The 26218-nt window shown below is 47.4% G+C and overlaps 1 protein-coding gene across 4 annotated transcripts in view; it reads left to right on the top strand.

Moving 5' to 3' along the window:
- LOC120371762 (Krueppel-like factor 5) overlaps positions 1-26218 on the top strand; it is a 77224-nt gene that overhangs the window by 17069 nt on the left and 33937 nt on the right. For 2 of the 4 annotated variants that reach the window (XM_039487966.1, XM_039487965.1), the window contains one exon: positions 16111-16664. The exons of 1 other annotated variant lie outside the window; for it this stretch is intronic. In XM_039487966.1, the coding sequence (XP_039343900.1) occupies positions 16497-16664 (168 nt within the window). In that variant the 5' untranslated portion in view covers positions 16111-16496. The remainder of the gene's footprint in view (positions 1-16110; positions 16665-26218) is intronic. One more of the 4 variants, XM_039487967.1, reaches the window with a different exon arrangement.

The raw sequence follows: 26218 nt of genomic DNA, 5'->3' as shown, positions 1-26218 counted from the left end.
TCTGTTGGGAAAATAACACAGCAGGGCACAGATTATCCGACAAGTTCTTGGAATGTATTGGAGACAATTTTTTAGTTCAGAAGGTGGAAAAAGCAATTAGGGGAGAGGCTGTTCTAGATTTGATTTTGACAAATAGGCAGGAACTGGCTGAGCATTTGAAAGTGGAAGGCAGCTTGAGTGAAAGTGATGATGTAATGATAGAGTTCCTGATTCCAAGGAACGGTTGGAGGGAAAGCAGCGGAATAAAGACAATGGATTTCAAGATGGCAGACTTTAGCAAACTCAAGGAGTTGGTAGGTAAGCTCCCATGGGAAGCAAGTCTAAGAGGAAAAATGGGTTGAGAGAGTTGGCAAAGAGCATAGGAAAGATAGGAAGTATGGCAAGAGACCACCCTGGCTTAACCAGGAGATCTTCAACTCAAAGAGAGTCCTACAGGAAGTGGAAACTAGTCAAATGATGAGGGAAGAATATAAAAAACACCATAAACGTGTAGGGACAGAATTAGAAAGACCAAGGCACAATATGAGATCAAACTAGCTAGAGACATAAAGGGTGACAAGAAAACATTTTGCAACTACATTAGAAGCAAGAAGACCAAGGATAGCATAGGCCCATTACTCAAAAGTCATTTAGCACTTCTGCCATTTCCACGTTTTCTGTCAACAGAAAACGTGGAAATGGCAGAAGTGCTAAATGATTTTTTGTTTGTTTTCACCAGAAAGGTTATTAGCAATTGGATGTCTCACTTAGTGCCCACCAGTGAAAATGAGGTAGGATTGGAGGCTAAAATAGGGAAAGAACAAGTTAAAAATTACGTAGGCAAATTAGATGTCTACGTCAGCAGAGCCTGATGAAATATATCCTAGATACTCAAGGGGCTGACTGAGGAGATCTGAACCATAGTGATTATCTTCAAAAGTCATGGAAGATGGGAGAGATTCCAGAGGACTGGAAAAGGGCAAATATAGTGCCCATCTATAAAAAGGGGAATAAGGACAACCCAGGGGATTACAGACCAGTCAGCTTAACTTCTGTACCCAGAAGTTGAAGCAAATAATCAAGCAATCAGTTTTCAAACACCTAGAAGATAATAAGGTGATAAGTAACAGCATGGATTTGTCCAGAACAAATCATGTCAAACCAACCTAATAGCCTTCTTTGACAGGGTAACAAGCCTTGTGAATAGGGGGGAAGTGGTACACATGGTATATCTTGACTTTAGGAAGGCTGTTGATACCATCTCGGATGACCTTCTCATTAACAAAGTAGGGAAATACAACCTAGATGGAGCTACTATAAGGCGGGTGCATAACTACTCTCTTGGAATGGTTTTCCAACCAGTTATCAGTGATTCACAGTCAAGTTGGAAGGGCATGTTGAGAGGTGATCCTGCAGGCTTTACTCCTGGGTCCAGTTCTGTTCTAAATAATTTCTGAAGATATTGATGTCATCATAGAGAGTACACTTATAAAGTTAGCAGATGACACCAAACTGGGAAGGGTTGCAAGTGCTTTGTAGGAGAGGATTAAATTTCAAAATGATCTGAACAAACTGGATAAATGGTCTGTCGTCCATGCCCAGCTTCTGGCAAACAGAGGCTAGGGACGCTCAGAGCAAGGGTTGCATGCCTGACCATCCATTGATGGACCTATCCTCCATGAATTTATCTAGTTCTTTTTTGAACCCTGTGTGGCAAAGTTCCTCCTCTCCTCTAGTAGGTCCTGCACTTATTGGCGGATTTCTTCCCCTCAGTGGTTTTCCCCTTGGATGAAACCCATAGTCTGGATCAACTACTCCTATGTCTGATTAGGAGTAGCGGGGCTAGGGGGGAACCCGGGCCCGCCCTCTACTCCGGGTTCCAGCCCAGGGCCCTGTGAATTGCAGCAGTCTCTATAGTGCTACTTGTAACCGCTGCTTGACCGCTACAGCTCCCTGGGCTACTTCCCCATAGCCTCCTTCAAACACCTTTTTTATCCTCACCACAGGATCCTCCTGGTGTCTGATGCTGCTTGATTGTATGGTGTTTTCCTCAATCCTCCAGTAGTACCCCCTCTCAGTTCTTAGTTCCTTGTGTCTCTTGCTCCCAGCTCCTCATGCACACTTCTTTCCTCTGGCTCCTCCTCCCTAGACTGGAGTGAGCTCCCCTTTTTATACCAGGTGCCTTGATTAGCCTGTCCTGATTGTCTGCAGGTGCTCCAATCAATGTAGCTCTCTCCGGTGCCTTCTAGAAAGTTCTTAATTGGCCCCAGGTGCCTTGATTAGCCTGGAGCAACTGCCATTTTGGTTCCCATGGTACTAGGGATTTGCTTAGCCTAGAGCTAACATACCTGCTCCTCAGTACTTTCCTGTAGCCATCCGGCCTTGCTCCATCACACCTGTTATAGTCTTGCCTTCACAACATCTCCTGGCGACAAGTTCCACAGGTTGTCTATGTGTTGTGTGAAGAAATACTTCCTTTGGTTTGTTTTAAACCTGCTGCCTATTAATTTTATTGGGTGACACCTAGTTCTTGTGTTATGTGAGGGACTAAATAACATTTCCTTATTTATTTTCTCCACACCAGTCAAGATTTTATAGACCTTGATCATATCCCCTCTTAGTCATCCATTTTTCAATTTGAAAAGTCCAAGTCTTTTTAATCTCTCTTCATATGGAAGCTGTTCTATATCTGTAATCATTTTTGTTGTCCTCCTCTGTTCCTTTTCCAATTGTAATGTAGTTTTTTTGAGATTGGGCAATCAGATTTGCACGTAGTATTCAAGATGTGGGCATACCATGGATTTATATAGAGGCATTATGATATTTTCTGTCGTATTATCTATCCCTTTCTTAATGATTCCCTAACATTCTATTAGCTTTTTTGACTGCTGCTGCACATTGAGTGGATGTTTCCAGAGAACTACCCACAATGACTCCAAGATCTTTCTTGAGTGGTAACAGCTAATTTAGACCCCATCATTTTATATGTATTGTTGGGGTTGTGTTTTCCAATGTGCATTATTTTCATTTATCAACACTGAATTTCATCTGCCATTCTGTTGCTCAATCACCCAGTTTTGTGAGATCCCTTGTAACTCTTCGCAGTTTGCTTTGGATTTAACTATTTGGAGTGGTTTTGTATCATCTGCAAATTTTGCCACCTCACTGTTTACGCCTTTTACTAGATCATTTATAAATATGTTGAACAGCACTGGTCCCAGTACAGACCCCTGGGGGATACCACTATTTACCTCTCTCCATTCTGAAAACTGACCATTTATTCCTATCTTTTGTTTCCTATCTTTTAACCAGTTACTAATGCATGAGAGGACCTTCCCTCTTATCCTGTGACAGCTTACTTTGCTTAAGAGCCTTTGGTGAGGGAACTTGTAAAAGGCTTTCTGAAAGTCTAAGTACATTATATCCACTGGATTACCACTTGTCCACATGTTTGTTTACCCCCTCAAAGAATTCACATAGATTGGTGAGGCATGATTTCCCTTTACAAACCCAACGTTGTCTCTTCCTCAACAAATTGTGTTCATCTATGTGTCTGGCAATTCTGTTCTTTACTACTGTTTCAATCAATTTTCCCAGTACTGAAGTCAGGTTTACCAGCCTGTAATTGCCAGGAATCCCGCTGGAGCCTATTTTTTTTTTAAATTTGGTGTTACATTAGCTATCCTCCAGTCACCTGGTACAGAAGGTGATTTAAGTGATAGGTTACACACCACAGTTAGTAGCTCTGCAATTTCATATTTGAGTTCCTTCAGAACTCTTGGGTGAATCCCATCTGGTTCTGGTGACTTGTTACTGTTTAGTTTATGAGTTTGTTCCAAAACTTCCTCTAATGACACCTCAATCTGGGACAGTTCCTCAGATTTGTGATCTGCAAAGAATGGCTCAGGTTTGGGAATCTCCTCACTGAAAAAAAAAATCCCCCCAGCAGCGAGTCTCAGAGCCCAGGTCTACAGATTCTGGCTTGCATGAGGGGGCTAAGAGTAGCAGTGTAGATGTTCCCATTTGGGCTCTGAAACTGGGTGAGGGTGGAGAGTCTCAGAGCCCAGGAGCCAGCCTGAGCGGGAACATCTACATGGCTATTTTTAGTGCCATAGCATGAGCCTGAGTCTGCAGGCCTGGGTTCTGTGACTTGCGGCCGTGGATTGGTTGGTTGCTTGTTGGTTTTTTTGTTTCGTAGACGTACCCACAGAGGTCCCGTTTTAGAACTGACTCCTTTGCAGAAGTTAGTAATGCCTATAACAAACACATACTAAAGTCCTGGGGAGCCCTGCTGTGCTCTTGTGCCAGGTCTGAAGAGAAAACATAACCAAAAGTGTGAAGCAGAGGGATCTGAGTCCCCTTTTAAGGCTGGGGATTTCAGTGACACTTAAGTGAATTAGCCGCCCAGACACCACTGAAATTTCAATGGGATTTAGCTGGCTAATTCCCTTGGGCCCTGTTGAGAACCCCAGCCTAAGTGCCAAGTCATAGATTTTAAGGCCAGAAAGGACACTTAGACCATCTACTCTGGCCTCCTGCGTAGCACAGGTCAGAGAATTCCACCCATGCATCTCTTTCAGAAAGGCCTCCAGTCTGGATCTGAAAACTCCAAGCGATGGAGAAACCACTGCTTTCCTTGGTTGTCTGTTCCAGTCTTCACTCTGGAGTCACTCCTGACACCCCCCACAATTTGTCTATCTGTTTCTGTCTATCAGATTTTGATTGCACCTTTAAGTATCTGTCGTATTTTTAATTCCTATACTAGGAAACCTTCACCACTCTTTTCTTGCTAATTCACTGGCAGCCTCCCACTGGAGTCCGGAGGAACGGTGTTCGCTCCCCTTTGTCTCCAGTGCTGGGTGGATGATTGGCAGCTGGGGGGTGGCAAGAAGCAGTGACAACCAAGGTAAAGCATTTGAAAAGCTCGATCTCGTTTGTTGCTGGTGCGAGGTACTGTACAGTGGTTTCCCACTGTCCAAATACAGCTAACACCTACAGCTTGCCAATCGGATGCTGATTCATGCAGCATTGCCCAGGCCCCTAGCTAACTGTGCAAGCACTCAGTTCCTCCCCATATCTAAAGGGCACAGAGAGGACTGATTGTGGGTGGGGTAAAGGTGAACGGAATGCTTACAAAGGCGAGTGACTAATAACAATGGCAAAAGCCAGGTGTATTTCAGACTGTTGCTTAGAAAGCTTTCCCCATGTGGTTCTGCCTGTGCATCCCAGTCCTGACATGCAGTCTAACACCCCCTGCTGTGCCAGTCCTGGGATCCCCGCACACAGCTTTGTCCTGACCAAGTGTGCCCCCAGCTATGCCAGTCCTGGATCCCATATATACCCCGCCAGCCAATGCCTGTCAGGGCTGACCTGCAGTAGAACTCTCACTGCTATGCCAGTCATTGGACACCTGCCCCCTGCCCTGGCTGATGTCCATCAGACCTGCTGTGTTTGTGTGCCATGGGCAGAAATCCTCTAGAGGCCGGATTGAAATCAATGGAACATAATTTACCTGCTATTTAACCAGGGTTCCAGCCAAGGCCTTGTCAAACTGTGACGTTCGGGTGGCATTTTGAGAAGTTGTGGGGAGGGAGAATTTCCCAGAAATTTCTACAAAATTCCCTAATCACCCAAATTCCCCCCCTCCCAGAACCACTAAGGTCTAATCTACATGGGATATGTCATGTGCCACACATAATTTGGAGTGAGCGTCCACATGGTCTAGTTATATTGGTCTAAATTCACATTTTAGGTTAGATTAAAAAAGAACTTGCCCATGTAGTCCAGGTGCTAAGGCCTAGTCTAAACACAGGCTTTGTACTGGTAGAACTATTTCAGTGAGGGGTGTGAGGGTTTTTTATTTAAGAAACCTGTCTGATTCTAGTGGTACAATCACGAGTGGGGGGACAGTTATATTGGTATACTTTATAGGTTAATCCCCTTCCTGTATGCGAGTAGCTTAAGTGCTTTTGTATAATATAACTGTATCCAGAGATGGGGATTTTACCACTCTAACTATAATGGTATACTTTAAGGTGACATAACTTGTGTATAGACAAGCTGAAGGAAAAATACATACGCAGAAGCAGAGAAAATGATGTGAAAATAGTAAGGGAGGTGGGTGGGATGCAATAGAAAAGCAACACAAGTGAACATACAGATTACACCCAGGACAGGAGAAAAGAGAGGCAGATAGCGGGTAGGCTGGAGAAAGACCTGCAGGAAAAGAATGGAGACGGAGGAATGGCTAGGTGGGGAATGTTGGGGCAAGGTGGTTTTGCTTGCCCATTAGTGGCTGGGACCAGGTGGGTTCAGGACCGCTGTGATGAATGGGATGCCCAGCAGAGTGAAATGTCATATAGATGTTTTGCAGCTTCACTGCTTTTAAAGAATTGTTTCCATGAGAAACCAGCTGGGCGGATACACCTCACGCAGGAGGCAATAGGTGAAAGAAGTAACCAGCACATTCCGATGGCATGAGACACGCTTGGAATTAACTATTCATATGCTGGGAAACCGTTATTGTGCAACGCAGGGGTTTTGGAGGCTGCTGGCTCAGTCATTCTCATGCTTGGCTGCTGGTTTCTCCCCGTAGATGCTTGCCTAGGCATGTTACTGTATTTTTCCTGTAGTGCACAGACACCCAGAATACGCCTGCTGCTTTTTGCTGTCATGGACCCAGTTGTTCTTCATGAAATGTTCAAATGTTGATCCAAACTCCTCTGGCACTGACCAGAACCAGTGAGGATGTAATGTCAGAGGCTGCTGGTGGACGGACTCCATCTTAGCTGTAGAAGATCATAGCTTAGAGATTAGAGCACATGCATGGGAGGCAGGACCTTGGATCTCCACTCTCAGCTGTGCTGCTGCTGACTCTCATGGGCAAATAATTTGGAAACTCAGTCTAGTGGTTAAAGCAGGGGACCAGGGATCAGGGCACCTGGGTTCTGTAACCATCACTGGCTTGCTGTGAATCACTTCCCCTCTCTACACCTTTGCTTTCCCTCTCTGTACTGTACTTATCTGTCTCAGAGGGCCCTGTGAAACTGAGGCTTTAAAACCTTCATTTTCATGGGGATTGTGCATCCAGAGCCCTTAGACAGCTTTGAAAATTTCAGCCTTACCTGCTGAATCTTTGTAAAATGCTTTGAGATCCTGGGCTAACGTGTGCTAGCAACGGTCTGGTGGATATCCAAGCCCTTCAGCAATTGCTGTGCCTTCAGTTCCTTGCGTACCTCCTCTCTGTGACCCATGGGAGGTGCTGCTCCAAGGGCTACCTTTTCCGCATGGCAGTAAGAACTAACGTGTGTTGGGACCATGGGCATCTGGAACCTACTGCCATAAAATACAGGACTGTGCACCAGCACTGCCTGGTCCTTGCCAGGTTGTGCATGTGGTATCCTGTGGCTGATGCATTGAAATCAACAAGCCTGAGGTCATGTCCTGGGCTCTTGGGAGCACGTCAAACCCAAGGGCTGACTCTTGAGAACAAGGCGCATAACTGCGCTTTATGGATTATGGCCGCAAAGCATGGGCATCTGCACAGCACAGACCAAAGTCCTGTCCCACAATCTCCTGGGATGAATTCTTTGGTTTCTTCTTTGCTTGTGCCAAGTTCTTGGTCAGCAACTTGGAGAGAAAAGGTCTTTGATACATCTAGAGTCATACGGGCTTTGGCTACACACTTGCTGTTGCCTTTTACTTTCAGTGGTCGTTAGGCTTCTAAGCACCCACGTCATTTTTGAAAATGGGACTAAGGTTCTTAGGCCCAGAACCCCAAAGGTATTTAGGCACCTTTGATTTCAGTGAGCGTTAGGTACCTAAATACCTCGGAGGATCTGGGCCTTAAGCCATTAAGGACTTTTGAAAAGTCCCAGTCGACTCTTTGGGAAACAGGAAATGTGGCATATAATGGGTTAAAACACAGTGAGCTGTGGTTTCGTTCGTCTCATAAGCCCCAGGCACTCATTGTCATGGGGAGCTGAGCTCTGAGCTGTATACTTGCTAACAACTGTTATGTCTCCTGGATCCCAGCCACTAAACAGAGCCCTTGCCAATAGCTCCTGTTACAACAAAGGCTGACAATGCTATCTGTGCTAGTCAGCGTGAGGTGGTGAACCCTGCTAGCTTTAACCTACCAAGGCAGTTTGCACGGAGCTGCGTGGATTGTCTCTCAGATCATAGATTCCAAGGCCAGAAGGGGTGATTGCGATCATCTAGTCTGATCCCCTATACAACACAGGCCAGGGACCTGCCCCAAAATAATTCCCAGAGCAAATCTTTTAGACAAACAGCCAATCTAGATTTAAAAATCATCAGTGATGGAGAATCCACTAGGCCCCTCGGTGAGTTGTTCCCATGGTTAATTACTCTCACTCTTTAAAAATTGATACTACACCATGCTACCTCCTCTTTCCAGCTCTCCACCTGTCTCCCTCAGCATCAGATTCCAGATTCTTGTCCACATCTTCAGGGCCTGCTACAGCCCTGACCCTTCTTCCTCAGCCACTTTTGTGTCTTATTGTGATGTTCCCCTATGCTCCACCAGTGATGCTATTTTCAAATGTCTGTATCCTTCCCCCAGGGATGTCTCTGTAGCTCCATCCATGCACCAGAATCTCTTTCCTGAGCTAATTCTCACAGCCAATACCCTGGCCTCCTTCAGATCACCCACTGCTGGTGTGACCCCAACAAATAACTGACCTGCCAACAATGGCTGGGTCTAATGGCAATCAGGGAGCCCTGATTTCAGTCAACCTGTCAATTAATAAATCATTGTTTGTTTTTATCTAACAGTACTTCTGATTCAGGATCACCTAATCACGCACACCTCTAGCCTCTGCACTCACCTCAATGTCATTTCACCATAGCCCTTTGCTTTCACTCTTACTTGCTGCTTGCAACCTGTTTCTAATTAGATTGGAAGCTTTTCAGGGCAGGGGCTGTGTCTACTTGTGTGATTGTGCAGCATCTGGCGTAACAGCACGTCTGGGCGAATGGTAATACTCACAGTATATTGCTCATGCTGTTGTATTACTAACATGAATCGTGCTTCTGCTGCTCCTATTAATTCACTGTTCCCAGAATTTCACACTAACTACAGGCTGGCCTTTGTGGCTACAGATACTTCACTGGTGTTCAGGGACTGGAGGGTCTTCTATTCCCTTGGGATCCAATGCTCACCCAACACACAGGTGGGTTTAGAATTGATTTGCATCAGTTGAGGTTCTAGAACATTGAGTTTTTGCTTGTAGACTTCTGTGCTGTCTGCAGCCTGAACTGTTCCTTGGCAGGCTGCTGGCTTAGCTTCCCTTCCACTCTGACCCCTCTTGGCCCCTCAATACTGCTGCTCCTTATTGCACAAGGCAGCGCAGGTGTGCAGGTTTACATTCCCTCCCTGACTCTCTTTTCAAAGCGAATTCCCGGAGTGATCGGACTGGTTTGGTGACTGTAGATGTGGTGCAGAAGGGAGCTGGGGGAAGCAGTGTCCCTTTGAAGTGATCCAGAGACGGATTTGTTAGATGCAGATTTCCCAGGGGAAAATAAACCCAGGTGGCTTTGTGTCTCTGTGGCAGAGGTGGGGCGGGGGCGGGGGTCTGCTCCATGTTGTTTAGTAAGCCTTAGGAACCCTTGCATTCTGGTGGTGATGAAATACAAGCTCTAGGGGTGAAATTCTCCCCCAGCTGAGGGCCAGCACAAGGGCCCTGAGTGACTTACATCTTACAAGCAACAAAGAATCCTGTGGCACCTTATAGACTAACAGACGTTTTGCAGCATGAGCTTTCGTGGGTGAATACCCACTTCTTTGGATGCAAGTCACCCAACAGAAGCTGGAGTTTTGTCTGTCCACAGATGAGGATTTAGGGGGCACGGGCCAGTTTGCAATCTGGATGTCCGCTCCTGAGCAAGGAGTCCCCAGTGTGGGTGTAGAGCAAGGGGCGGCTCTAGAAATTGGGCTGCCCCAAGCAGCGCGGAGCGCTGTGCCGCCCTTCCCCGGTCCCGCGGCGGGTCCCCTCTTCCCGCGGCTCCGGTTGAGCCCCTGCCGGCATGCCTGCGGCAGGTCCACCGGAGCCCGGGACGAGCGGACCTGCCGCAGTCATGCCTGCGGGAGCTCAACCGGAGCCGCGGGAAGACGGGACCCGCCGCAGTCATGCCTGCGGCAGGTCCGCTCGTCCCGGGCTCCGGTGGACCTGCCGCAGGCATGCCGGCGGGAGCTCCACCGGAGCCAAATGCCGCCCCCCCCGGGAAACGGCCGCCCCAAGCGCCTGCTTGGCGCGCTGGTGGCTAGAGCCGCCCCTGTGTAGAGCACATTCCCATGTTTATGCAGAATTGTGAGACCATTGTCACCAGAGATGGGTCCAAACCAGTACCTCCAGGGCACTTCATAGACTAAAACACACACACAATATTGAGGCTGCAACCTAGCTAAGCGGCTCAGGAAACCCATGTACTGACAGAAGCAGATATCTGAGAATCTCTGGTGAGAGTCTCACCTGTTCCCAGTAGCTCTGTTGTGTGCATGTGTGTTTTTTTTTTCCTTACCCAACACAAACACCATGAAGAAATCACAGGGCCAGGTTGGTCCCAAATCACCGTGTTTACTAGCTATACACAACATGCGAGGCCTGGCTATGCACATGCTGCGCCTCAGACTGGTTTGTGGCGGTTTCTAACACGCAGTACAAGATGAGTGCCACTAAAAGGCTCACAGTTTATTTAAAGGGATACTACCCTAGTCCTGTCTGCTGTTAGGAAGCTGTCACGGGAACTGGGGAAAGGGGAGAAAATTGGCTCTCTGCTGCCTTGCCCCTTGGGCCGGCCTTCACTCCTGAGCAGAGCATTTGTAAGACGTTTCCATTCTGCGCTGGAAGCAACTGACACCCATTTTGCAATCTTTGTCCCATGCAAATGACTGCAAGGTGCAGGAGGAAAGAGAACAAGGCCCTTTTGGAACCTGATCACATTCCCATTGAAGTCAATGGAAACCCTCCCAGTGACCTGGGGAGCATGTGCGGGGGTGAATCAGGCCCATGGAGTGCTGTGGCCTCACCTCGGAGCAGAGCACCCTGGGGTGTATGTGTTCCCCAGGATAAGATGTGTGACCACCCGGGAGTTTTAAGGCAGGGTGAGGGAAAAGCTGTCCCACACTGATCTGGGGCCCAGGAACCCCTATCTATGGAGGAATGATCACAGACACCGCTGACTTGGCTCAGCATCTGAAGGATGTTGGATGTAGGTTAAATCCTCTCTCCTGTGTACAGAGCAAGGCAATTATCACTTGATCAACCCCGGTCTTCCATTCCTCACTTCTGGCAGTCAGAGGTTTCAGGTTGTCCTGAGCATGAGGTTGCATCCCTGACCACCCTGGCTAATAGCCATTGATGGACTCATCCTCCATGAACTCTTCCAGTTCTTGTTTGAACCCAGTTATACATTTGGCCTTCACAACACCCGATGGCAATGAGTTCCTCAGATTAGTCATGCATTGTCCTGCATAGCACAGGACCAAGAACTTCACCCAGTAATTCCTGCATCTATCCTGGGTTGAGGATAGAACCCAGGAATCCTGACTCGCCATCCCGTCTGCTCTGATTGCTAGATTCCATAGCCAGCAATAAAACCCAGGAGTTCTGCCTCCCAGAGCTCCCCACACCAACCACTAGACAACACTCCCTTCCTAAATGAATGTTAGAGGTGGGATTTCAGATATGGGATCTGAATTTTGGCCCATCTTTGAATATAATTCAGGACTTATGACAGACAGTGCCCTGATCTAAGTGCCAGGCAAATCTCCTGACCATTTAGGTGTGGAAAAGCCTCCACCTTATGCACACTTGATATAAAAATCCTCCAGCATTTCTGAGTCAGGTTTGCACTGCAGAAGGGATTTTAACACCACTGTGCTGTGCCATATGAAGTACTGGAAGAAGATGTCCATAGTACAGTCCCAAGAGACTGTTAGTGTTTGTTTTTTGTTGAGCACAGACATTGTCCTTAGTGCTGTGTGAGACACAAAGATAAAGGACTTGCAGAACAACACCTCCACGAACCTCCTTATTCTAGGCTTAAATATATCAGTGCTTCCTTAGGGGCAATATCTGCCTTTGGCTGGAAAGGTGTTGAGCAAACCAAGTGACACAGATCATTTATAGGCTCAAGGCCATTTCCTTACAAGTGGACTTGATGCAGATAAAAGCTTTGCAGATTGCTTTGTTTTAATGCTGAAATCAAAAGATCCTCCTGCTGGGAAATCATTGCCAGAAATCAATGTAGTCCTAGAATTTGACTGAATGATCACTGCAGGGAAATGCCTACAGGTCTTGTTGAATTCCTAGAGGGGCCCAAATGTGAATGCAGGTGGGGGGGGGGGGGGAAGCAATAAAGGATCGATTTCACTGTATAGCAGAATGTCATTTAGTCTCTAAACCGAAGGAATGAGACCTTCAAATCAGAACTGTGTCCTCAGCTGTGTTATAGTAACACTTTGTATGATTAGAAATGGAAGAAATTTTAAAACTTGAATTTGCTGTAAGCTGTTTATGTGGTTTGTTTATTTGTGTGCATTTCACTTCTCTTGGACAGAGGAAAGAGACTGATCACTTTCTCAGACTGGGCACTTTCACTTTCTCCTCCTAGTCAGTTTCATTGCCTTAAATTCTTATTAGAGCCTGTCAACTTTTTTCAAAAATTCACATTTTGGATGAACATTTTTCACAAAAAGGATCAAAAATCTGTTGTGGTAAATGTTCATTATTTTGCCACCAGCTTTACGTCTTGTGCACAGTGCAGTTTTGGAGTTGTCAGACTAGGTCCATACCGAGTTTCCTAGGTGCTCTAGCAATGCAAATAATAACTATTATTATTGATAACAATAATTGCAAATCCTGCAGTGGGAGGTTTGGATTAAAAATAAATGTTTTCATTGATATAAAAAGAGTCCTGAAAACATTTCTAATAATAGGTTTTATGCAACTTGCTGCATTTTAAAATGTTTTGATTCTGCCCAACGCTGTCTCTTTAATATTAGAACTTTGACTTATTCAACAAACTGGATTCAGAGCAGTTCTTTAAGAGCATATGAGTACATTGCTAAGTATACTGAAGTCCAAAGTCTTGCATCTGATATAAGCTATTTGTTTTACATATTTGTTATGTGTTCTGCTGGCGAAAGCCTGAGGCGCTAATAAAGACTGGCTGATTGCTTGCATTTTTTGGAAACATTTACTATCAGTGTTTGCATTAAAGGACTGATCTTGTGAGGTGCTGAATGCTTTCAGCTCCCACTGAAGCTTTTGCCAGCAGCACGGAAGCGATTCCAGTCTGGGATCAGTCTTTCATCCATGTCAGATGCAAGGTAGCAAGGATTGTCTTCTACCTTCCCTTCCTAAGTCTGACCGCTGAAACAGAGCTTTAGGGACTTGAGTCCCCTACTGAAATAACTTGGCCAGATCCTCTGCTGCTGTCAATCAGTGTAGCTCCATTGATTTCCAATGAATGATGCTCATTTACACAGTCCAAAGCACCCTGAGTGGACTGGGGAGTCTGACCCAGGGGATACAGGTAAAGCTGCCACCAATTTGTAATTGCAATGTGGAACAATATAATCGCACCGTAACACTGTGCCTCTGGGTATGTTTACACTGTAATTTCCATCTTGGGTAGATATACCCGGGCTAACTCTGACTGAGTTAGTGGATTAGAAATAGAAGTGTATCTACGGCTGCATGGATGGCAGGATCTAGAGTTTTAAGATGGGATTACACTTGGAGTGGTTAGCCCATCCCACCACTCACGCTGTAGGAGCTACACTGCTATTTTTAGTCCACTAGCTTCATCAGAGCTAGCGCAGGTATGTCCAGGGAAATGATCCCTCCAGCTCCAGTGTAGACAGACCCACTGTGTCACAATGTCCGACCATGGCTATTTTTCCTTCATCTATGATGCTGGGGGACACACCTTGCAATATCACTGGGACGTGTTACATGATGCAACGTCAGAACACAACAGAGTGATGCAAGGCCTTATAAATCTCTAGTTTCCCAGCTTGTTGGTCAGGGCACAGAAGTGTGAAAATTGTGATCGTTCCCAAACATTTTGATGGCTAGGGACGACTAAACCACAAAGATTTGGGGAGGCGGTTCAGAGAAGCCCCCAGAAATGCTTGTGATGATACAACTTTGTGGGTCCGCAAAACTAGAAACCTTCTGAGCACAAGATTTCCTCTTTTCCTGTGGGAATTCGGATGCTTCTTGCTTCCACATGAGCCAGAAACAGAGGACAACAGCCTTTGCCCCATGGGGTTAGTTTGGCCGTTCCTGCTTCTGCACCTAGACACAGCAAAATAGGAAATGTTATTCAAATGAAAGACTTGGCTTCATCCTGAATGACTGTTATTATGGCAGTTCCAAGGATACTCAGTCATGGATCAGAGCCCCAGGGACAAACAGCAAAAAGACTGCCCCCGTTAGCTTACAGTTGAAGTATAAGACAAGAGACAGGTGTTTGCAAACAGATCAATGGCAGAGCCCAAGGAAACAGTCGTGGGTGATAGTTTTGTTCTTACTCTACCTGACCTGGTTGGCTTATATCTGCAGTGGTGACCCTGTGAGTAGATCAGGGATGTTAGGAACCGAACTGGTTGAAACTGTGGGTTTTCTCTATGAAAAGTTTAGAAAAAAATGAACAGTTTTAATTTGCAATTTTTCACTTTCTTTATCCTGTTTTTTGATTTGTGAAATGAGTTGAAGCAACATAGAGAAACTCGTTTTAAATGGTTTTGTTTGGAAATGTTTCATTTTGGCTTTGGATTTTCTTTCCTCTGTCTTTCTCATTCTTTTGCTCCATTTTTTCCAGTGGAAAAGTGAGAGCTTTCCCCACACTTCTTCACTGGAAAAAGTTTAAAAGTGCAAGAAAGAGTCCTCCACCCTTACTTTCACTTTTAAAAATGTTTTCCAACTTTTTCTGGTGAGGAAAAAATAAGAGTGGGTTTTTTTTTTCACTCTTTTTAAAAAATCTTTTTCCTCTGTTTTTTCCCAGTAGAAAAAACTAGGGAATAGTAAAAAATCTGGACGTGGGAATTTCCCCATTATTTAAAAAAAAATCCATTTTTGTAGTCTTTCATAGAATTTAAGGCCAGAACGGACCACCATGTTCATCTAGTCTGACCTCCTGCACATTGGAGGCCACAGAACCTCACCCACCCACTCCTGTAATAGACTCCTAACCTCTGGCTGAGTTTCTGAAGTCCACAGATCTTGATTTAAAGCCTTCACATTACACAGAATCCATTTTTAAAATTCTTGCTTTAATGAAAATTTTCAGTGAGAATTTTTTTGGAAAACAAAATATTTATTTTCACCCCCCCCCCGATTTCTTTTCAATGAACCCCCATTTCTTGATGACAAAATGTTTAGTCAAAAATTGTTGACCACACTCTTAGTAGATTACTTTCCAAGATCTGCTATACTCTGAATCTCTCAAGGGCAGGATGGCCTGGCGGTCTAGACTCTAGAGCGTTGCTCTGCAGGAAGCCAATTGAAAGTGCCTGGGCTACAGTCTCAAGATCTCCAACCTGGTGGAGCATTCAGTGCCCAAGAAGGGAGCACCGTACATGGCTCCTCTACCTCTGGTTGCTCAAGGAGTAGCACTTATAGGCTCCAAAATGAGTCCTATCTTGGCCAAAAGAGCAGAGCTGTGATGCTGGACCCAGCAGTGTGTATGTGAGGGGTGTCAAACCAGTGTGAGCATCCAGGCCCTGACAGGGGACAACAGAACATAGCTACAACTGTGTCACTTAGGGTTTGTCTATACTAGAAAGGGTTTGCTGTCCTGCTATCGCTATACTGGCAAATCCCCTGGTGGAGAAGCAGCTTATACTGGCAAAAGAGGTTTTTTTTTGCTGGTATAGCTTATAGCAGTTCTGTGAAATAAGCCGTACCAGTAAAAAGAGGTTTTTGCTGGTATAGCTGCATGTATGCTAGGGCTTTTTGCTGGTATAAAAATGTTGTGATGAATCACAGCCCTAACCAACATGATTATACTGGCAAAAGTTTCTCGCCTAGCCCTGGCCTTAGATTCTCATGCAAATCTGTCTGTAATTTTCTCTCCCCTTTTCTCTCTCTCTCTTTCTAGGTAGACCTGCTGCAGGTAACATGGCTGGTGAAAAGAGTCACAGAAAGCAGGGCTCTGTACTCATTGTATCTTGTGTTGCCTTAAAGAGATGTCAGCTGGCTTATTGGCCAGAGCAGCGTTAGCTCCGGTCCTGATTGGCTCAGCTGGCCTGTCACTGAAGTTTGCCAGGTTAGTGTGCCTCCTACTTCAGGACAGGTAAGACTTTTCTGTAACAGATCAGACTTCTTAAGGCTACAGTGCACCTGGATTCCTAAGGATTAGCAACGGGCTTGCTTCCGAGTTCTTGAATCCCTTCCAGCTTTGTCCAAAACCTTTTTTTTTTCTTTTTAGTTTTTGGTTTGTAACACGCTAAGAAGGGAGGGGAAAGGGGACTGACTGCAGGAGGGATGAGCAGCTGTGGGCTGGTTCTGAGCACCCCAAATCTTGAAGAAAGTACGGTGTTTACGCAATTAAAACCAGTCACAATGTCCGGGGAGTCTGCTGAAGACACCTCGGTCTTTGAAGACATCAAACCTGCTATAAGGATCTTGGAAAACCAACATGAGCTGGCGCAGGTAAGCGAAAGCCTTAACAGCTCTCCTCACACCTCAGTATCCTTATTGATGTGGAATAATGAGGTACTGGCTGTCGATTTTCAGAGGTTGGTTTTCATTATTTGACATTTTTGTGTTTTTGTTTTTTTTAAATTGGTGCTATAAATGTTCAGAAAAAGCCAGATCAGAATACTTCCAATGAACACAGCCCTTCCCCAGAAATTGCAGCTTGCAAAACAGCCTAGCATGGGGAAACAAAAGGCCGGATTCTCATCTGATGCAAATTGGTGTAGCTCCATTGAAGTCCACAGAACTGCCCTGCTACACACCAGATGAGGATCTGGCCCATCAGGGTATAGTTATGAAAATTTCCCTTCTGTGCATGCTAGACTGGAAAGATTTCAAAGCACGTACTTTCGACAGAAAGAATCCGTCGGTCACTAGATGATAAAGGTGTGGATCTGATTTTTAAAGGGAAAAAAATTGCAGTTGGATTTTGTTTTGTTTGGGGGAATTTTAGAAAGTGTTTTCTGCCAGGTGTGAAACAAATGGGTTGTGAACAATCCTCTGGGACGTAGTTCCAGTCATTTGTTCCGTGATAGGAAGAAGCCAGTGTGGAAACATTTAAGTTCTATAGGAGTTTGTTGAAGTTTGATTTTCATCTCGGAGGAGCAGTAGGAGAGTCCCTTTTGTAAAACAGAGAAGATCACTAAGGAAAGGCTCCAGGAATGGATACTTTCCTGTAGTTCAGGCTCCTATTTTTCAAATCACACTAGTGGAGACAAGAATGGAATTCTCCTTGAAATTCCCCAGCGCTGCTGCTTCCCTCTGTGAACAGCAAGGCCAGAGATAAAGCAGTGGATAAGCTGCCTGGAAATCAGCCTCCAGCCCCCCTCCCCAGAGTCACAAGCAAAGATCCCAGACAGAGAAGATTGCTGAAAAGCTCTGGGTGCAGCAACCCCTCTCGCTCTAATTGCGGGGCCGGTTGTGAAACATGGGCAGTGTCCTGCCGCAAGCTAGGGAACCATTTTACAACGGTCGTTGTATTACCGCCTTGCTCTTTCGAGATGAAATGCAGGATTCCCAGCAGCCAGCAGTTCCTTCGCCTGCCTTTAAGGCAGGTTCGCATCACCCTTTCTTCCCCTCTTCCAATCCAAGTGTAAATGAGCGAGAGTTTTGGAAATGCTCCTTCAAGGAGTTCTTGAAAAGAAGTGAAACCCAGTGGGGCAAATCTCCCCTGGTGTAACTTCCCTGATGTCAGTGGGGTTCTACCAAGGGTCAAGTTGTCCCTAAAGAATGAGTCTTCATGGGACGGTGAAAGGAACTCTGGGATCTGAATGACTTTGGCTCATGGTTTTGAGGCTTGGATGAGCCACTTCTTGGAGCCATGTCTCCTGTTAGTGCTTTGCCGCCGTTCCCTAGAGCAGCCTTCCTGGTTGCTCCCAGAAGTGGTGCAGAAGGCGAGGAGGTCGGCGTTGCTCTGTGGTGTCTTGCTAAGTCAGAGTGCTAAGCTGGCTAATGATTAACCCTGGGTGCGCGCCTTCCCAGCGCCATCTTGTTGCAGGTGCTGGGAACTAGAATGGGTCTGTGTGCTGGGCCCTGGGAAGGGAGTGGCGGGAAGGGAGGACGGTGATCGTGGTTCTTTTAGGACAGGGCGTGGTGCGCCATTGCCCTGGACCTGACTTTGTGTGGGCAGAGAAGGGAGAACCACCAAATAAAATAATTCTGGGTCAAGCGATCCCCCAAGAAGTTCTGATTCTCACCTCCGAGTCATGCCAGAATTCTGTCTGAGGATCTGCTAGCTCAGGGCTGCTGGCATTAGAAAAGAGGATGACACGAAGTTGCTAGGAGGAGTGGATACCACTCATGGCCTCTTTGCTGTGACCTGGTGCTCTAGGAACTTTGTTTTTAAAGTCTAGTGAGAGGGACCTTTCCCTGCAGCCTTTTCCCTGGGTGGCTTTGCGTGTTCTGCTGCTGGCCCTTGCACTGTGCCAGTGATTCCTCTGCTATCCAGGTGGGAGTGGCTTGCAGCCCATCCATCGGGTCTCTACTCTGACAACCAGCCAGCAATCCAGGACCACCTTCCTCTGTCTTTAGAGCCCCTGGCGAGGATGGGGCTGGGGAAGTGTGAGACAATTCAGTGGGCATAGGAGGGAAGGTTGGTTGTGGAAGCTCCAGCTTTCCATACCACCACTACTGCCATCAGCAGTAGAACATGTGCCATAGCAATGGGCTAGAGGCCAGAAAGCAAAGGGTGCATCTATGGAGCCATTTAGAGCCCAGGGGGGAGGGATAGCTCAGTGGTTTGAGCATTGGTCTGCTAAACCCAGGGTTGTGAGTTCAGCCCCTGAGGGGGCCACTCAGGGATCTGGGGTAAAATCAGTATTTAGTCCTGCTAGCGAAGGCAGGGGGCTGGACTCAATGACTTCTCAAGGTTCCTTCCAGTTCTAGGAGATGGGTATATCTCCATTATTTAAATTTAAAGCATAGCTAGGAGCAGAGAGGGCAGAGGCCAGGGGTGACAGCGATCTGGTTGATTCTTCCCCCGACCCCCCTCCAAGGGTTACTGATACAATTCCCTCAAAGGATTGGGTTAGGTAACAAATGGACTCAGCAGTTCGCAGGCTGGCCTGCTGTCACCCTCCAGCAGCAGGATCAGGGTTGGGGGGCTGCTCTGTGTCCCCCTCCAGCAGTGGGACCAGAGGGGGACACAGCAAGCTGGTCTGATCTCCCACTCTGGCAATGGGATGGGTGGGGAAGCAATGTCATCCCTCAGCAATAGGATAAGAGGGGATGTCGTGGGGTGGCCCTGTCTCTTTCTTTGGCCTGGGGATGCCCTGGGCAGGCATCAGGACACTGCACAAATGGGCAGGAAGATACGGTCTAGCACTGAGATGGCAGGGGGATGCCGGGCTGGCCCCGTCTCCTGCTCCAGGAGCAGAACCACAGGGAGGTGCTATCCCCATCCCTCCGCCACACCTCTGCAGCAGGCTGGGTCCCGCTAGATCTTGGGCTGCCCCTGCTCTCCCAACTGCAAACAGAACCACTGGCTGCTCCGAGTGCTGAGTCAGCCCAGACTCTGTGATATCCTTCAGCAAACTTCTGGGGAGTTAATCTGAGGCAAGGGGCACCCCTGGTGACCCCGGGACTCCCACAGACAGCTGGAGAGTACTTCAGAGCCAACACCCTGGCTGGTTGTTAGCTACAACACATGCTTTCCTTAGTGCTCTGCCTCCTGAGGATGCACAAGATCTAGCATACCCCCCCCACAACACACATGCATGCGTGCACACACACTCCCACCCACAATGCACATGGATACACACACCTCTCCCAGACACAGAGCATGCATCACACACCACGCCACCCTACCCACTTCCCTCCCACACAATGCGCATGCACACGCGTGCACACACTTCGAATATGGGGGAGTCACATTCTAGTCATTCTCCCCACGCCCCCACTCTCCAGTCAAAGCAGACGGGATTGCTGTGCTGGGGAGAATGAGTGAACTGCCCTTTATCTCCCTGCAGAGCTCTAGGGAAAGTTGTATGGTTGCTTGTTGTGACTCCTGGCCCCACTGCTGTCCAATGGGAGTTTTGGCATTGACTGCAATGAGAACAGAATTTCACCCATGAAGTCATAGCTCTGCACTGCTACACACACAGCGATTTCTGCTTTTCACTTCCTTGAAGAACTTTTTTGACTTTTACAGGGACGGGCTTGGGTCATGCAGTTCAGATCCCATGGTAAATGGATCTGGTGGGGAGGTGGGTTCATGAGTCAGGGCTCCAGTTTAGGGGTCTTGATAGTAATGGGCTAAGAAGTTTGGATCTTGATTTTGTGCATGTCCCCTTCAGTCCATGGAGCGGGGGTTGGTTTAAGCTTCATTCTGGGTTAGCTCCATCGCTGATCTGTACTGTTACATCTGATCCTGCATAGTACCAGACATAGCACTTTACCCAGTGATTCCGGTAGCTTCCGGGGAACTAGAGACAGGTGGGTGTAGCGTGGGGAAGCCCCTTGGGTTAAACCTGAGACATGTTGAGATGAGGCAGGACTGTGACTGTGCTGCCTCCAGTCAGTTTCGCCAGCTCCAAGTTCAGGAGAAGGAAGCCCCACCCTAGGTGTAAGCTCAGGAAATCCAGGCTCGGGGATGTGCAGGCGGGGATTAGCCTTCTCCCCTCACTGCTCAGGGATGTCAGTGGGGACATTACATAAAGCAGCGCTCATTCTGAAGGGTTTCCTGAATTGAGAAGAGAAAAGGCCAGGTTTGTGGGGCTCCTGGGGCAAGCTCTTGCGTTTAAGAACCGAACAAGGATGCGAAGCACAAGGCCCATCATGATTCTGGGGCAGGTTCTCATCTCAGTCAGTGTGAGGCCAGAGACCAAGACTTTACAAAATGAGGTCTTACTTTAGGCTCCTTGATCCAGAGTTGGGCACCCAAATTAATGCTCTGATTTTCAGTTTCACTTCTCCCACTGATGTCTCTTAGGGTTTGCTGACACTGCGAGCTAGGGGGTGATTCCAGCTCGAGGAGACATACCTACGCCAGCTCTTATCGATCTACCATTCTAAAAACAGCAACGTAGCTGCAGCGGTGCAAACAGCATCAGGGGCTAGCTGCCCAGAGTACAGTCCTGTCCAAAAGACAAGGCACATACTCTGGGCGGTTAACTCCTCATGCTGCTTGCACCACCACAGCTGCACTCAATCAGAGCTGGGTATCACACCCCAGCTCCAAGTGTAGACATGCCCTTGGTTTTCAGGAGCTGCTCCAAATCTGCACCAGCATAAGTGCCACTTCTCCTTTTGATATGGGCTCTCTGGGGCTGATTCCTTCTGGCACGATCTTCCAATGCAGGCCTGGGAAGGAGGCGGGATATTGGCAGCGACTGATTTGCTGTAGTGGAGGAATTCAGGGAAACCTCTTTCCCACACACAGCATTCCCCTCTCATCTATCCGTTCCCTGGCACTAAACCTCAGTAATGTCTCAGCCAGGGAATGTATGCCCTCCTACCCTCTGTGGGCTGGAGCTTGGTACCTGTATACAGAACACCTTTTGGCACTTTCTTGAGTAAGGATGAAGCATGGGCTTCCTGTGATATTCATGGCATACACATAAGGAAATTCGATAAAAACAGAAGTACTCTTGCTGGAAGATTGGAACCTAACACTGCTTTATTTCTTGGAATTCAGAATGGTAACACAATCTCCCAACTCCCCCCCACCCCCCAAAAAACAGCAAGAGACAAAGCAGGCTGCTCCCCTAAGGCAGAGAGGCATAACTCATCTGTCCTTGCTGTGGACTGGCTGACTCTGATCACATACTTCCTTACAGAGCCACCTGCCCACAAGCAGGACCAAGAAAACCCCAGAGAATTTAAAGTGATCAATCCCAGTTTTAACACGGCACTTCCAACACCCCATGTTTCCCAAGACTCTGGGGTTTGCATTATGGTTTGCTGACTGTAGGCCTGATCCAGTGCCTGTTGAAGTCAGTGGAAAGATGCCTGTTGACTTCAGCAGGCTATGTTACAGTGCCCTAGTTACCTCCCGTGTCCATTTTGAGGGAGTGCCCTCAGAGAGTCCATCTCCAGCCTACCCCCATCCTGGAAGTCAGAGTCAGTCAGCTTGTGAGAATGCAGTTCTGCTGGGAGTTGGGGTTGCAAGCCCCCAGGAGCCACATGAATGTGCATACATGGCACCTTGTTAGCCCTCTGCTTGCCCGCTCGGTGCCCGGTAGCTCGTGAGGACAGGGATGGTGCCACCCTGATGCCACAAGCCAAACCAGAGCCAGCTGGGCTAACTTCAGATTTCCCAGCCAAGAGTTCATCAGTTTCACTGAGCAGAAGACAGGCTATGACTGTACCCCCCACCCCTGTGGCCTTTGGTTTTCATAGGCACTCAGCCATGGTCAGGGCAGGGTCACAAGGGGCAATAGAAGCAGTTGCATAGAGCTATAAAGACCAAGCTGATCCTGGGTCCGGGAGGCATCCCAGGGGCTTTTCAGAGCCAAATGGAGCCCTTTGCAGGAGGAGGCTCAGGTTGGCTGAAGGAGGGGAGGAATTTTCTGGGCTGGCACGTGAGTGGAGTAGCTCTGCCTGCTGTCTAGTGGTGGCAGCTCTTGACCAGCCTGTCTGTTATTCCAGGGGTTCCTGCATTGCACAATTGGGAGCCTCTTTTAAAGCCAGGCTGGCAAACACAGGCATCAGCCCTTGATTAGTTTGTTCTTTGATCTCAATCAAGTGAGGAGTTTGCTTCCCTCCCTCCCCACATTGCTGTTCATTAAGTGGTCATAACCCAAGCGCTAAGATGATTAGCCAGCTGGACTCAAGGTTACTAATCAAGGGAGCTACCAATGAACCACCAAGAAAACAGAGCTAGCGTCTCTGGCTTGTTTTAAATTGACTCTCCTCACCCTCTCTCCTCAGCAGCATCTGGTATCAGCAGTGGCTGAGCAGCGCAGAATGGCTGCCACATCCCCTTTCACAACATCTCATTCCTGGCTGTTTCTGTCACTGTGGGACTCTAGCCAATCAAATCTCCGTTCTGCCAGCCATCTGGGATGCTGCAGAACAGTATGAATCTTGGACCATTTAGCCTATATTCCTCCACTTTATGCCTATATGTCTCCACTTTAATGGAAACATCGGATTTCCCATGCTGGGTCAGACACCTGGGCAATCAAACCCAGTGGATACGTCTACACTGTAAAAAAAACAACCCCCCCCCATCTCAGCATCCAGGTTTGTAGGTGTTCCCACTCAGACTGGACTTCAGGCTCTGAGACCCATCCCCCAGGTTTCAGAGCCCAACCTCCAGCCCAAATGGGAACATTTACACTGCTAACTGTAGTGCCAAAGCGCGAGCCCGAGTCTGTAGACCCGGGCTCTGACTCACTGCCATGGATTTTTATACCTAATGTCTCTTCCCCAATGCTCCAGAGGTATGTGAGAGGCAGAAAGGGTGAGGCTAGCGGATAGGGCAGCACACTAGCATATAGAAGCTGGGGGTTCAGTTCTAGTGTGACTTCAGCTCCATGGGCCTCAGTTTCCCCATCTATAAAACAGGGATGGATCATGCTTCCCTTCATCAAAAGGATGTTTTGAAGATAAAATCCATTAATGCGTGTTAGTTGCTCAGACACTATCACCTTATGAGGGCCAGAGCAGTACCTAGATCTACAAATTCCTAGTTAACCATGTGATACTGTGTATGTGGAGAGAAGGGCCATGAGCATGAATTCTCAGCCTAGTGATAAAATCCTCCAGCCTCAGTATCAGGCTCTGGGATCTCGCAGGACAGGATGTCCCATGAGGCAGCCATTTGTGTGGAGAAACACTTCTGTTTATTAGCTCTCAATGAGGAAGAGAGAGAGTTCAAAGTTGTCTCATGGGTGGTAGCTGAATAAATGGAAGTTTAGGAGATCCTTGCTTCAGGGGAAGGGGGTTTTCAGAGCTACTTGATGGGAGTTTATTAAAAAGGTTACTCCCAGTGAATGAGTCACCAGGGCAATAATAGACCAAGACGATAGCTAACACGGCATCTCAGAGCATGCAAAGCTAGTCTTCCCCATGGCTTCTTCCTGACACGGGACAGAAGCTAATTTTCCTGCATTATGATCTCTCTAGCTGCGGCCAGTTTTTTCCGTCGGAAAGTTTTGTCCTTGAAAAACAGCTTTTGGATCAATATGGAAGTTATCACAAAAGATGTTGAGATCCGTCTACATTTTCTGATTTTTTAAAATTCAAACAAAAAAAGTCATTTTGATTTGATTTGAATTGAACCAAAACTTTTTTGATGTTCTTATTTTATTCCCCCGTTAGCCTTTTTCCAGTTAAACAAAAAAAGGGGGGAGAAAAGGGAGACCATGGTCAAAATTTAAACGAGAAAAACAGATTGTTTTCATTTCAGCTGGAATCAGATAGAATCAAAGGGGAACTCTGTTTGAAATCAAACATTCATTTTGACAAAAAATCAAAAAAGTTGGTAGAAAATTTCAAACAATGAAAATTGTTTCTTTTGTTTGAATGTTTTTGAGGGGAAGAAATGCCATTTTCCGACCAGTTCGAGTTGTCAGCAAGGTGGCAACGAGTGATGGGCCCTGCCCAAAGCATCGGATCTGAGCTCCTGTGAACTTGGCTCTGGGTCCAGATCCCCATTCAGAACTCACGGCTTGAGCCCATCTCTGGTGACAGCCCCCATCTGTACTCAGTGCAACAGAGCACGTGGGGAAGAAGAGTCGGGTAGCCCCTCTCCTAGCCCCAGGCAGCAACACAACTGGCTTGTGAACTAGTGGAGAAGAGCCAGTTCTTCTGCAACCCCAAGCGTGGTCTGCGGACAATGGGGCGTAGCCACGCCCAACCCCACCAGCTGTGGTATGCAGCCTATGCCAGTGGGGGAAGAAAGGCTCAGCAAAGCGCTCTCAGCCATGCTCTTCCCTCACCCACCAGCCATCCCTGCGCTGGCAGAATGGCTGCATTTATCTCACTTGATCAATTCCCTGGCACTGCAGGGGTCTTGAGCGCTGGGGCACCTCGGTCCCTCCTTTTCTTTGCCTGTGGCCCGAAATAATTGAGTCTCCTGGAAGCTGTGATACTTTGGTCTAATTCTGGCCATTGGACTTGATATGCTTGGGTGGCGTTAATGGCCTCTGATATACAAGTAAGACTGGAGGCTCTGAAGGTCCCCTCTGACCTTAAAATCCACTGCCCTTTCCCAGCAGCTAGCACCCACAATATCTGGGCCTTTGTAATTAACAGCAAGGACTCCCCATTCCAAGGGCCCTGGGAATCCACACGTAGACAGATCAGGTCACTCCCGTAACAATCTGCTTTGGCTGGCCCTGCTCTTTCCTTTCCTCCTTGCTGTGGTTTACATCATAAGTGACCTGCCAATGCAGATCAGATGCTTGGCGGACAATTCGGGAGACCTCTGTTTACAGCTCAGGGCAGGTAGAGCATGACAAGCTCCCTGCTCCACTACTCAGTGCCTCACCTCTGCCATCTCTATGTGCGTCTACACTGCAGTGTAAGTCCAGGGTTAGTAGAACTCAAGTAGCAGATGCTGGGTTTGTTATCCTGGGGCTTGAGTGTGTACACTCATTTGTAACCACAGGTTAGGAATTGTTGAATCCTGGGTCCCAACCTGGGGTTCCAGTGTCTACATTGCATCATGTGGGCCTGAGTCCATCCACCCATATCCCAGACTTCTTAGCGCCCTCCCAAAATGTGGCTGCTCTAGCCCTTTGGTCATGATGCAATGTGGGAAAATTTGATTGTCTGGAGGACAAGGAAGGTCAGCCCATGGGATTGTGGGATACTTTTGGCAGGCTCCCAGCACACAAGTCCAGTGGGGCTGCGTCTACACTACAAAGTGATAGGGCTTGAACCCTGGATCCTGGCAAGTCTCAAGCTCAGATCCTCCACCCCCATGAAGTCCTGGTTAGCACAATTTGCATGTAGATGGAAGTAGAATTAGGCTTGAGCCTGAGTTCAAATTCTGGGCTTACACAGTAGGGCAGACATACCTTAAGAGTGAGAGGGGAGGTTAGTCCCCACAGGCTCTTCAG

The sequence above is a fragment of the Mauremys reevesii genome, linkage group 9 (assembly GCF_016161935.1).
Source record: "Mauremys reevesii isolate NIE-2019 linkage group 9, ASM1616193v1, whole genome shotgun sequence".
Taxonomy (NCBI): Eukaryota; Metazoa; Chordata; order Testudines; family Geoemydidae; genus Mauremys; species Mauremys reevesii.
The sequence above is the reverse complement of the archived record's forward strand: the minus strand, read 5'-3'. Positions and strand labels throughout refer to the sequence as shown.